The 12,105-nt window shown below is 32.4% G+C and overlaps 3 protein-coding genes across 3 annotated transcripts; all 3 read right to left on the reverse strand.

Moving 5' to 3' along the window:
- Positions 1 to 1,262: 1,262 nt before the first annotated feature.
- On the reverse strand, positions 1,263 to 1,680 carry LOC115708312 (UPF0329 protein ECU05_1680/ECU11_0050). Its single transcript, XM_030636545.2, has one exon. The coding sequence runs from the start codon at positions 1,553 to 1,555 to the stop codon at positions 1,391 to 1,393; it is 165 nt and encodes a 54-aa protein (XP_030492405.1). The 5' UTR covers positions 1,556 to 1,680; the 3' UTR covers positions 1,263 to 1,390.
- A 1,931-nt stretch (positions 1,681 to 3,611) lies between these two features.
- On the reverse strand, positions 3,612 to 5,444 carry LOC115707075 (small ribosomal subunit protein uS10y). Its single transcript, XM_030634910.2, has 3 exons — positions 5,168 to 5,444; positions 4,383 to 4,496; positions 3,612 to 3,994 (listed from the first exon to the last, which is right to left on the reverse strand). The coding sequence occupies exons 1-3, from the start codon at positions 5,277 to 5,279 to the stop codon at positions 3,852 to 3,854; spliced, it is 369 nt and encodes a 122-aa protein (XP_030490770.1). The 5' UTR covers positions 5,280 to 5,444; the 3' UTR covers positions 3,612 to 3,851.
- A 1,801-nt stretch (positions 5,445 to 7,245) lies between these two features.
- Positions 7,246 to 10,170, reverse strand: LOC115706259 (uncharacterized). The gene is made up of 4 exons (XM_030633848.2): positions 9,838 to 10,170; positions 8,166 to 8,387; positions 7,943 to 8,055; positions 7,246 to 7,834 (listed from the first exon to the last, which is right to left on the reverse strand). The coding sequence occupies exons 1-4, from the start codon at positions 10,021 to 10,023 to the stop codon at positions 7,459 to 7,461; spliced, it is 897 nt and encodes a 298-aa protein (XP_030489708.1). The 5' UTR covers positions 10,024 to 10,170; the 3' UTR covers positions 7,246 to 7,458.
- Positions 10,171 to 12,105: the final 1,935 nt, after the last annotated feature.

The raw sequence follows: 12,105 nt of genomic DNA on the forward strand, positions 1-12,105 counted from the left end.
TTTTTGTGAATGATGGCCGGAGATGGGAGGAAGAGAGGAAGACCGGGAAAGATGGTGATGGTGCGTAAGCAGTAGAAAATGGAGAGAGATATGGTTCATGATATTAGGGTTTTAAAAAAATTATTTTTTACTTCAAATTAATAATTTAAAATTTTTGCATTCAAAAAAAAATAATAATTTAAATTTTTTTATTTTATTTTTAATATTTATTTTGTGGCTCAATTAAATTGTGTTATTTATACATTGTATTAGAATACTTTATGTTTAAGGTGTCAGTTCAATATGATAATTAATAACTAATAATGGATAGAATAGCTAAATTGCTAACAGTATTATGATTGGAGGGTTTTTAAATAGAAACAAAATGAAAATTTTGGAATTATGCCACAATTAACTCATACCTTTATTACACCCTTCTTTTACCTTACCAAACTCACCAGTCATCGGTTCTGAGAACTATATATACTGTGCATTTATTAACCCAACGAAGAAAAAAAAAAACCCACAATTCAATTAATTGTCGACAAAAAACAAAATGACAATTTGCCATCATGGACCTCCCTACCATTGTTTTTTTCTTTAACACATCACACATGTAATCGGAATTGGCGGCAAACCTCTTTTCACACTTCATGAGCTAAAACCTAAAACTTGTCACGTTCATTACTAAATAGTAAATACATATAATTTGTTCTTTCTTAAATGAATTATAAATTGAGAAATTTACTATAAGTATTTTTTTTCATTTAATTTTTTAAAGTGTTCACACAACAACACTAAATTGGCAAGGAATTTAAAAATCACTTTTTTAAAAAAAAAAAATAGTGGATTCAGCTTTTGAGATTCAAAGGTTAATTAAAAAAAAATTAAGCATATTTAGAAACTAATAAGAATAACGAGCAGAAATTTCTGTGCCGGTCAAATAATAAAAGTGCCAAGATTTTGACGTTTTCCAACTCTGCTTTTCATCAGAATCTAATAATCTAATGGTGCATTTAAATTTAAGACCGCTTTCATCATGTTCATCTTACTCAACACATACTAAACTCATGACAATTGTAGGAATAAAACTGTAAATTACATTATTGTATAAAAAGTAGGTACACATCTTTATATCTACAAGACTCTGTATTAACAGAAAAATATAATAATATCATATATAGCTTCATTACACAATTGACTTAATTCCATTTAATGGGTACCGTTCAAAAGTAGATAAAATTTGGAATTTCACAATTAAAAGTTCAATTTATGAGAATTCATGAATAGGAAGTTGGACCAATATACTACATTACAATTTTGCCAGTCCATACCAAAGAAAGGTCATACAAAAACAGCAAGAAATTAAGAAAGCAAAGTGGTTATAACTTTTACTATAAGTAAATGGAGCTTACTCTTTCTTCTCCTCCTTTTTTTCTTCCTTTTTTTCTTCCTTCTTCTCTTCTTTCTTAGCCTCTTTCTTCTCCTCCTTGACCTCCTTTGCCTTTGGTTTCCCTTGCTTAGGCTTCATGAAGCAGAAACATGAACAACATGGGCACTGAAACAAGAACTTCATGGTCTCTCTTTTTCACAATGTTTTGAGAGAGTTTCAGTTCAGGTCCTTAGTGTAAGCAAAAGATCTGGATATATGCTTTCCCTTTTTCTCTTCCTCTTTTATTAATGTAACCCTACTTTACAAAAATAAATAAATAAATATATATATATATAATATAAGTATTGTAATAATAATGCAACCCCATTGGATTCCACTTCAGTCGCTTTCAAAATAATCACGCCAGCTTTATGTGGGGCAGTATGCCCTTAATCAACTACGATGAGGAAAATGCTCTTCATTCATAGGCTTCTTGGTTAAATAGGTCAAGTGTAGCCATGAAGAAATGAAAAAGATAGGCAACTTTTGAATTTCTTGTCTCATCATAAAGATTCCTAAGCTGGCCACCAATAATTGAGGCACATTTTTGTACAAATAGAGATCGATATAGGGTGGATCATATATATTTAGTGTTATTACATTTTTGTACTCAAAAATGTATACTAGTACTCCCTTAACTAAGCATTTTCATGATAGTCATCTATTTGTTCAACCTAATACTATAAATTAGTAACAAGGATTGGTTGGAAAGTTTAAAGATAAGAGCATGTTTGGTATTGTTTTCTGTTTTTTGTTTTAAAAAATTGTTTTTAGAAATGAGAACAAAAAATAGTTTTTAAAGTTTTTAAAACACAAGTCATGTTTGGTTAGTGATTTTTAAAAACAATATTGACTAAAGGTGGATTGGTTTTTAAAACAGAAAACAACATTTTGTTGTTTTTAAAATTCTTGTTTTTTGTAACTTTGTTTTCTGAAAACTGTTTTTAAAAAACAAGGCCAAACAAGCCAAATTGTTTTTAAAAACAATTTTCTGTTTTTAAAAACAAAAAACAGTTTTTTAGTTATGATGCCAAACATGCACTTAGATTTTAATTTTAAGGTAAATATTGATGAGTTTTCATAAACAATTCTCTAAAATTTGTGTTGAAATGTGAACAACATAACCAACCCATAAGTAACTAGGACGAATAATTGGCTTGATATAACCGCTACATTTCGGATCTGGATCATGATGGAGCCGCCCAACCCAAGTGGCGATAGTCTCTTCCAAAATAGGAAAAATATATAACAAGGGTCTGGTCGGGTACATTAATTTCGCTATAGTAGTTTTTGTCGTTTCTAGTACTAGTAGGAGCCAAGAAAAAGCTCACTCTACCCATAATAATTAATGATATCCTTATTGAATTTGCTAACCAAGAGATTATTCTTCTTCGTAAAGGAAAGCAAGCCATGTGATGTGTCCTTTAAAGTTTAAAGCAATGTAGTGTAGATGAAGATTGTAATATAAGGTCAATTGTGTACACTACTACATAAACGAATTATTTCAGTGAGCTCAGTGTGTATGGGGATGGACTGTTGTTATGGACAAATCGTAATTATCAGGAGGAAATGAATTTAGTAGCAGAATTAGCAAAACGTAATTATCAGGATTAATTATGACGATATATCGTAAGTCGTAACAACAAAGGAAAATAGACTTGGTATGAAAGATTTTACAGCTCAGATTATAATTGCTCGAGTCTCTTTCTCTTATGACTAATCATTGAACAAAATAAAATGATGTACAAGAGCCTGGTAGTGGTAATCAACACTAGACTTGAAATTTCTATTGGAATTTCAAGTGCCTGGTAATCAACACTCAAAAAAGGATGCATGTAATCAGAATAATCACATATCATACATGTGTATATCAGACTTTCTACTGGAAAAATTTGATGGCACTGCTCGTAATGATATGTATAAGTAAATTGAAATTAAAACGACGACATAGTGTTAATTGTCTATTAAACAAACAATTAATATACACTATAAAACCAATTTTCAATTGGGATCCAGAATAAGTGTCAAGACCACCAGAAGAAAACTAACACAGCCAATTTAAATTTAACTACTTCAAAGTGTTACTTGCACCCAACGACTTCAATAAAGACGAGTAACATCAGGATAAGAAAAAATGTCAACAGAATTAGGCTCAAGGAAGAGAAAAGAAAGAAAAAAAAAACAATATTTGGAGCGAGGCTTTTTCAACAATCAAAATGTTGTATTTCAGTAAATCAACCAAAAATTTGAAACGAAAGCTGCTAACAAACAAAATTCCCTCATCACAAAGTAGTTTTAACTCAAAAATAAGAATATAAGGCCAGTCCTTTGCTAACACTATTATGTCATCCAAGTTTAAGCCAAAATGAGAGCATAGAATAGAAAATTTCTTATCAACTAATAATGAGGTGGAGAAGGCATTAAATTATGGGGCAGGGACTTAAGAGTCAGCAATTGTGACTTCCACCTCGACACCAGGCTCAATTGTGATGGAGGTGATTTGCTTCACCACATCTGGAGAGCTGAAGAGGTCAATGACTCTTTTATGGACACGAAGCTCAAACCTGTCAAATGTGTTTGTTCCTGCAAAGCACGAGCAAAATATTGAAGAGATCAAAAGGCAAATTGTTGGGAAAGAATTTTATGATCAATAACTGACTTGCATTCAAAACTGAATCCACTACCAAAGCCTATAATCATCTGAAAGTAATGAGATTAAAACAATGTGCACTGACCAAACTTCCAACATCCTGTACGACATTCTCCAAAGCGCTTATGATTGGCTCTTAAAACTCAAAAGTGAAGCACCAACCAATCTCTACAATATACATTATACAACCCAAAACCACATTCGAGCAAACCATCTGCTTAACCATTCACATTGGTTCCTCTGGACTAATATATTGATATCAAGGCCTATATTTGTATCCCCAATGCAAAAACTAATGGAATGAGGAACATCAACACATACCTTCACCACAAGGGGACTTTCTGGTTGTGATAAGCAAAACCTTAGTGGGCATTCTCACTGGTCCCTTGACTCTTAGCCTCTTGTCCTTGGCACCGCGAACCAAATCAGCACAAACTGTCAAAACATAATCCATATCAGAAAATCAGCACAATCCCAGTTCATAGAAATTCTTAACCAAAATAAAAATGGGAATTTTCAAAAATACAAAAATGTTAAAAAAAAAATATATCCATAAAAAAAAATGAGTTTTGTTTTTCAAACAGTTACATATTTGTAAACAACCTGTACAAATTTGCAATGAAGAGCATATGTTTACTGCAAAATGCAATCTTTTTTTCTAAAATATGTGCTGAAATGTAATTATATCAACTAAAAACAGTTTATGTTTACAAAGCCCTAAAGTGTTTCTCGTTCGCATTTCCTTTACAATTATAAAACAGATTTGGTAAATTTGAAAACACAATCCTTCTGTTTGCTTCAGAAACTAATATCATTACTATTCCTTCCAATACATTACATTGCAAATGAGCTTGTCACCCTGGCGTAAACATTTCATTGATACTACCTGTCTTACTTTCCCCCTAAATCAAAAATTCTTATCAATAAAGTTTATACATCTGAAGTAGGTTTAATAGTCTAATATTGGGCTTACTTCCTCCCGAAATAAAATATTTTCAACAGTAGAGTATGGATAATCCTCAAACGGGTTAAATTCATTACAGTAGAAAAAGAACTGCATTGACAGCATAATTTGATATATAAAATATAGGGCATGAAGAGACAACCTTTCTCGAGGTTCTTTACGTTTTTGGATGAGAGAGTGATCCTAATCTTGTGGATCTGCTCCTGTGACTCCTCCAGACCGGGCTTCGTTGGTTTCATTGCAGCGTACGCCATTGTTGAGAAGTTGGTTTTTGCTTAGATGAACCCTAACCCGCTCGATGATGATGCGGCCGTGGCAGAGAAGAGGAGAGTCTTGACCTCTGGCGTAGCTATTCGGTAGAAAGACAGAGGTGAAACGAGATTTGCTTCTAAAGCCTTACTAGTGGTTAGGGTTTTGGGAGGTTGAGAAGCTTTCTCTGTATTGGGCTTAGGGTTTCAATTGGACCCAACTCCAGTACTTTTACTTCAAAGCAACACTCTATACTCTTTTTATATTGTCCTATTTTATTTTTACCCTCTTTTTTAAAATCTATCATTTTTACCTCTTTTTTTAAACATTGTACCAATTATGCTCCTGTCACTTTAAGATACTCTCCAATCTCCATGTGACTCTCTTATGTCAGGGTATTTTGGGTACAATACATATAAAAAGAGGTATGTTTCAAATAAATATAAAATTAGAGGTAAATTTGATTAATTGCTTAATAAAAGTGGTATTTTTCAACTTAGCTCCAACTAAGCAAGCCCAACCCCATTTAATGGCCCATTCCACCTTTCTTAGAGCAATTTTTTCATATATCAAGAGAAAAGTGACTATTTTTTGAGATTCTTTCATAAATACTAAAAACAAACAAAAAAAAATTACAGAAATTCAGATATACAGAATTTTAAATATTTTTTATGGTTTTCAAAATTTTATTTACAGAAATTATGGTCTTTGTTATTAGTTTTTTGTTATTTGTATATTATTTTAATATTGTTTGGATTTTATGTTGTTTTTATAAAATATCTTAAAAATATAAAAAAAAAAATATATATATTTAAATGTAAAAGTATAAATTTTCATCAAAACTAATATTTTGTGTAAATTTCGTTTCTTGTTCATAAATTTAGTATTTTTAATTTTTCCGTAGGAAGTAAATCGCTAATTTTATCTTGCATGAAAATAAACCAGAAATTCTCAAAAAAAAAAAATATAAATAAATAAACCAGAAGTTATTTTATAACAGGAAACATTAAATTTTAGTGGATAAAGAAAAAGAGTAAAGAAAATGTAGAATAAAAAAAAGTGTGAAAACTTAAAAAGAAAAAATAATTTTTTATGTTTGAAATGGATAATTTTGTTAAATGAAAACTTTTTTAGTACGACTTTTCTTTCTATACGCACCCATAATGTTTCAAATTAAATTAACTAAGTAATTTGCGCCATAAATTACTTAATTTTAATTTTGGTTGGAGATAAATATTAAATTTAATTTTTGATGATAATAATACATAAGTTATTATTTTTGAACTTTCCTAAATACTTGATAATATTAAGTCAATAGCCGCGTAACATTTTCTATTGGTCCACATTTTTTTTTTTTTATTTAAAAATTAATTGAAATACATTAATAAGAAAATGAGATGTGGATAATAATTTTTTACTTTATGGTTAGGTACTTAGGGTGCGTTTGAAAAGCCACAATGTAGTTGGATTTTGGTGTAATTGAAGGTAATTACACAATTTGACATGTTTGTCTAACCATGTAATTACACTGTAACTGTGTAATTAGAAGTAATTGAGGGGTTCCAATTACACTCTCCAATTCTCATGGCCCCCATGAGAATTGAATGTAATTACACTGTGTAATTGCTAAAAACTTTCCATATTAAAGCATTAGCTACTAAAAAATATTATTTTCCCATGTAATTACTAACTATTTTGCCAAACAAGCTATTAAGAATTCATATGTAATTACCTCCTCATATCCAAATACACCTTACATTTTAAAATATAGTGTAATTACTACACTGTATAATTACCACCCTAATAATTACCCTATCTAGTAATTACACAGTTACTTCCAAATCCAAATGCACTATTAAAATTAAAGAAGCTATAAATAATAAACTGTCAAAGTACACTAACTGTAAGAGGGAGGGGACAAGATCAGCATACTAAAGTGACTACATATTATTTACACTGAAATTTACCATGTGCCACAACTGGAGAAATTTACCAGATATATATTAGCCACAAAGGGGGTGAAAGTATTATGTAGCTGGAGTCACTGGCCTAAACGTTATTTCTAATTCTTGATCAAAACAAGTCCAATCTTATTCAAGACAGATAAACAGAACATACATACATCCCCCCGTATTTCTGAATTCTGATGAAAATGTAAAGCAAAATATAGGGTATGACTGATTTTCAAAGTTTAGATGATGGTGATGGTTTTGCCAGTTCAGTGGCTTTAGCATAGTTGTAAACCCCAATACCGCGTTTCCTTCCAAGGCGACCAGCATCAACATACTGGACCAGAAGAGGACATGGGGCATATTTACTGTCTCCCAGACCAGCATGAAGAACTCTCATGATTGATAAGCAGACGTCCAATCCAATGAAATCTGCAAGCTCCAAAGGACCCATTGGATGATTTGTTCCTAGCTTCATTCCTGTATCGATGTCCTCCTTAGTTGCTACACCTGTATACAGTGTAGAAAACGCTTCATTGATCATTGGCATTAGAATCCTGTTCACAATGAAGCCTGAGTAATCCTGAGAGCATATCACTTTCTTGCCAAACCTGCAAATTTTGCAGCAGGAAGCTTAAATGGGTGATAGATTAAGTTTACACTAAAAGGTAATGATCTTAGTAGATATAGCAGTAGTAAGAAGTACTTGAGTAAGTCACCTCTCTGCCAAGGCTTTTGTTACATTAAACGTCTCATCTGATGTGTCAGCACCTCTTACAATCTCAACTAGCTTCATTATAGGAGGAGGATTCATAAAATGCATCCCAATTACCTGTGAAATAACATCTTCATGTGATCAGATTAGATATATGGGGTACTGGCATTCATAGTTGTAAATGTTTCTGTTGAGAAAATGAAAAACAATTCAACTCCAAGAATAACCTGGCATGGCCTTGTAGTTGCTGATGCTAGACGAGTAATAGAGATGGAACTTGTATTAGAAGCCAAAATAGCAGAACGTTTTGTAATTTTATCTAGGTCCTGAAATAACTTCTTCTTCACATCTTCAGATTCCACAATAGCTTCAATAACAATATCTGCCTCAGAAAGGTCTTCCATATTTGTTGTACAATGCAAACGTTGCAAGACTTCCCCATTTTCAACCTGTCGATTGGAAATAAGAAGAGAGAAAATCAGCCCAGTATTGTACATAAACAAACGCTTAAATTTAAGGCCATGTCAGAATGTAATTTAAGCGGTACACTGAACTCCACTTTTCCTTCACTAGGAAGGATTACACTGATGACCTTCTCTTTTGTAGTACAACATAAGTATAAGGATTTTGAAAATAACGTAGCAAATTAAACACTAACATCAGAAGTATCATCAATCCAGGAATTGAAGAAAGAAGGTGAAAGATGAGGCTAATGTCTCCAGAGTCCATTTTATAAGATTTTTTTAGTTTTTAGAAAGCTAGGGGTGGCCATTGGCCATTGGCCTAGCTCTGTCAGTTGGCAACACTTTATTGAACATCAAATAGAAGAGGCCTAAGATTTTAACCGAATGAATCATTCAGCTGTGATTGTCCTCAGCAAAATAGATGACACATCTCAATATTATGATTTTTATATTAGCCTAAACAAACCTTCTACCTCTCGTTCTATCAATCATTCTAGAAGAGATATTCAAGTAAATTTAAAACAGGGTACGAGTGAATCACCCTTTAAGAAAAAGTGAAGAATCTGTTAATACACCTAGGCTTACAGCTTCACATGGTCATTATATGCAAGTTTAAAGTTCAAAGATCACTTTGGTTTTCTGAGAAACTCACTTGCTGGAAGAATTTAAGGGTAATTTAGTTGCGAAATAAGAAGAATGGACATAATATTAGATTCTAACGAAAATCGTGTATATATATATATATATGAGAGATATGGGAATATGTGTTCTATAAAATTAAGGAAGAAGCAGAGAGCAAAGCAGAACAGCAGAGGCTGCAATTTGGAATTTTAACAAATCTAAACCTATCAAATTTGTGCACAAACCATAAACCCGAGAGAGTAAATACTTATGGCATGTTTGGTTTGTTGTAATCGACATTCTAATGGAATCATGATTACAATTCCAATGTTTGATCTGCCTTTAAACTTTTGTAATAACATTCCATTGTAATCATTATTACATCACTTGTATAAAAAATGATTACACTCCTATACTTCATGAATCCTCATTACAATTGCTTAAAATAACTATCTTACTCTTATTTTATACTTTTCTTACTAAAATAGGGATAATTTTATCAATTTACTATCTATTCCAATATTAATTCCAATAACAAACTAAACATAACAATCAATTCCTATTACAATTCTTATTCTATTACATTACTATTACCATTACAATTACCATTCCATTCCACCAAATCAAACACCATCTTAACTCGTATGCATCCATTATGATCATGATATAGGAAACAAATAAGTTGTATAATTAAACTAAATATATCTTTTTTATCAAATAACAACACTACTTCCTTGTTCTTTCTATTTACTTATTTTCCCAATATTTAATCGGGGAATAAACAGAAAGCAGAGAGAAGGACGGAGTTGCTTGCCTGAGTTAGGTGACCCTTGGCTATTAAACGGTGAACGGAGTTAGAGATGGAGTTAGTCGCCCTGGAGAGAGCAATTGGATCTGTATCGAAGAGCCAGACGCGTAGGCCATCAACGGCGGCGAGTTGAGCGATTCCAGAGCCCATTTGGCCGCTGCCCACTACTCCGACGACCTTGATGTCCGCCATGTTTTGATCCGAGCGCCGAAGTGATCAAGATCCCTATCCCTTCCTAACAATATTATAACGAGACAATAAATGCGCCCAACCCAACACCTATTATAACTTATTAAGATAATAAGACAAAAAATTGTATCGTACAATTTAATATCTTTTATCTTACTTCTTTTTTTTATTCAAGCGTTTATATATTACATCATGTTTTACTTGGGACTCGAACCCAGGACCTCCAACACTCACACACCCACCTATGACCACCTGAGCTAGCCCCAAGTGGTTATCTTTTATCTTACTTCAATAAAAAAAAAATATGTCTTTTATCTTATTAATAATATCTTTATAGGAAATATATAAAGTGAGACTGTTTTGTTCGGATAGCATAGGGTAGTAACAAATCATTCATTTGATAGGAAAATTTAATTATTTTTGCATATTAACTGGAGAAATTAATTCCTTAAACTTATATATTTCAAAATTTTAAAAATAGATCCACTTTACATTAAATCTAAAAATACTTCTCATTTTTCAAATTCCGCTTCTCTCTCTCGCTCGATTCATTGAAGAGGCCCTTTCAACATCCCAACCCACGACTAACCACCCCGTAGACCCCCACCGACCCACGCGCACACCCCGACTGACCCACGGTGCTCCCCCACTAACCCACAGCGCACCCACGGCACACCCCCAACCAAATCGGACACAATGTTAAAGATGAGTTCGTGTTCTGTTTTTTAGTTTTTTATTGATTTTGTTTTGTGATATTAGTGTTAAAGATAGATTTTGTTAGATTTAGGGATAGATTTAAATTTAATAATCTCAGATCTGGGCAAAGTCCGATGTAGGTCCGATGGGGTTTAATGAATCTGTAAGTTTGCGAGGTAGGAGACGTAGGTCCGATGGGGGGTTCGATGGGTTTGATTGTGTCCGATGTGGGGTCCGATGAGGGGGGTCCGATTGTGTAAATGGGAGATGTAAATGGGAGGTATTTTAGGGATATTATAAAAGTTGTCATATCTTACAAATATTAAATACTATGAGTTTAGGAAAAAAAAAATTAAGCACGTGTAAGCATAAAAAATCAAATTTTCCTATAGAAAATAAATTCTACCATATATATAATGGAGTATATGTATGTAATAAAATTTTATCAGTTTACTTATTTTTTTTTATTTTTTTATGTAATTAGATGAGGAGAGCAGCTAAAAAATGCATAATTATACACACAAAGCACGGTACATGGGGCCCACGAATCAAGCTTTGTAGAAGTGACATGTCTTGCGCAGGGCTTTCCTGCTTCTCATTCATGGGCTTTTGGTAATTTTATGGGAAATTTACATGTGGACACATGTTTGTGTATTTAATCCTAATAATAACTTAGTTTTTCTAATTATTAATATTACCGCTACTTTATACCGTTTTTAAAATTTAATCCATTTTTTTGCTTTTTAGAATACACTGAAGAGAGGGACGATGTCAGCGACAGTTGGATGGGACATGCGTCAGGAGGCGCAGAGCGCGTGATCACGGTTTTTCAAACTTCCCATAATTTTTTTTAATACCTCCTTCTGTAAACTTCCTTTGTAAACATATTTTGCAAAACTGCCTCTTATAAAATATGGTATCCATTGCATTTATTTTTATTTTTTTTTAGTAATTTCTTAGTAATGGTGAAAACACGTTCGTCACATTCTCCCTCTATATCTTCTAAGGCGATAAATCCGAGGAGAAACATGAAGGAAACAATGTCTGAGGATAGTAAAAGTGGAAAATCGAATGTTTCAATGAAGAGGAGTGCAAATGAATCTAATTAAAAAAAGGAGAAATGTAGATCGAGCTTCGAAAAGGATGAAGTATGTCAATAGTGATGAAGAGATTGTAGTTCCAGATAGCATTAAGGTATTTATAAGTTTGTTTTTTTTTATAATTTTTTTGGTTTATTTTTGTTTGGATCGGTGTATTGATGGTTCGATTGTTTAGGGTTTGCTATGTGTTTGAATTATTCTAAGTGTTTAGGTTAAGGTAGTACTGTTTTTTTTTATAATTTTTTTAATTTATTTTTGTTTGGATCGGTGTATTGATGGTTCGATTGTT

Source organism: Cannabis sativa, chromosome 1 (assembly GCF_029168945.1).
Source record: "Cannabis sativa cultivar Pink pepper isolate KNU-18-1 chromosome 1, ASM2916894v1, whole genome shotgun sequence".
Lineage (NCBI taxonomy): Eukaryota > Viridiplantae > Streptophyta > Magnoliopsida > Rosales > Cannabaceae > Cannabis > Cannabis sativa.

Excerpts from the sequence above, each read along its gene's own strand:
- LOC115708312 (XM_030636545.2), bottom strand. The coding sequence starts at position 1,555 with ATGAAGTTCTTGTTTCAGTGCCCATGTTGTTCATGTTTCTGCTTCATG.
- LOC115707075 (XM_030634910.2), bottom strand. The coding sequence starts at position 5,279 with ATGGCGTACGCTGCAATGAAACCAACGAAGCCCGGTCTGGAGGAGTCA. Across the intron at positions 4,497-5,167 it reads CGTAAAGAACCTCGAGAAAG|TTTGTGCTGATTTGGTTCGC; the intron begins GTTGTCTCTTCA and ends ATGTTTTGACAG. Across the intron at positions 3,995-4,382 it reads AAAGTCCCCTTGTGGTGAAG|GAACAAACACATTTGACAGG; the intron begins GTATGTGTTGAT and ends CGTGCTTTGCAG.
- LOC115706259 (XM_030633848.2), bottom strand. The coding sequence starts at position 10,023 with ATGGCGGACATCAAGGTCGTCGGAGTAGTGGGCAGCGGCCAAATGGGC. Across the intron at positions 8,388-9,837 it reads CCAAGGGTCACCTAACTCAG|GTTGAAAATGGGGAAGTCTT; the intron begins GCAAGCAACTCC and ends TCCAATCGACAG. Across the intron at positions 8,056-8,165 it reads CAACTACAAGGCCATGCCAG|GTAATTGGGATGCATTTTAT; the intron begins GTTATTCTTGGA and ends GTTATTTCACAG.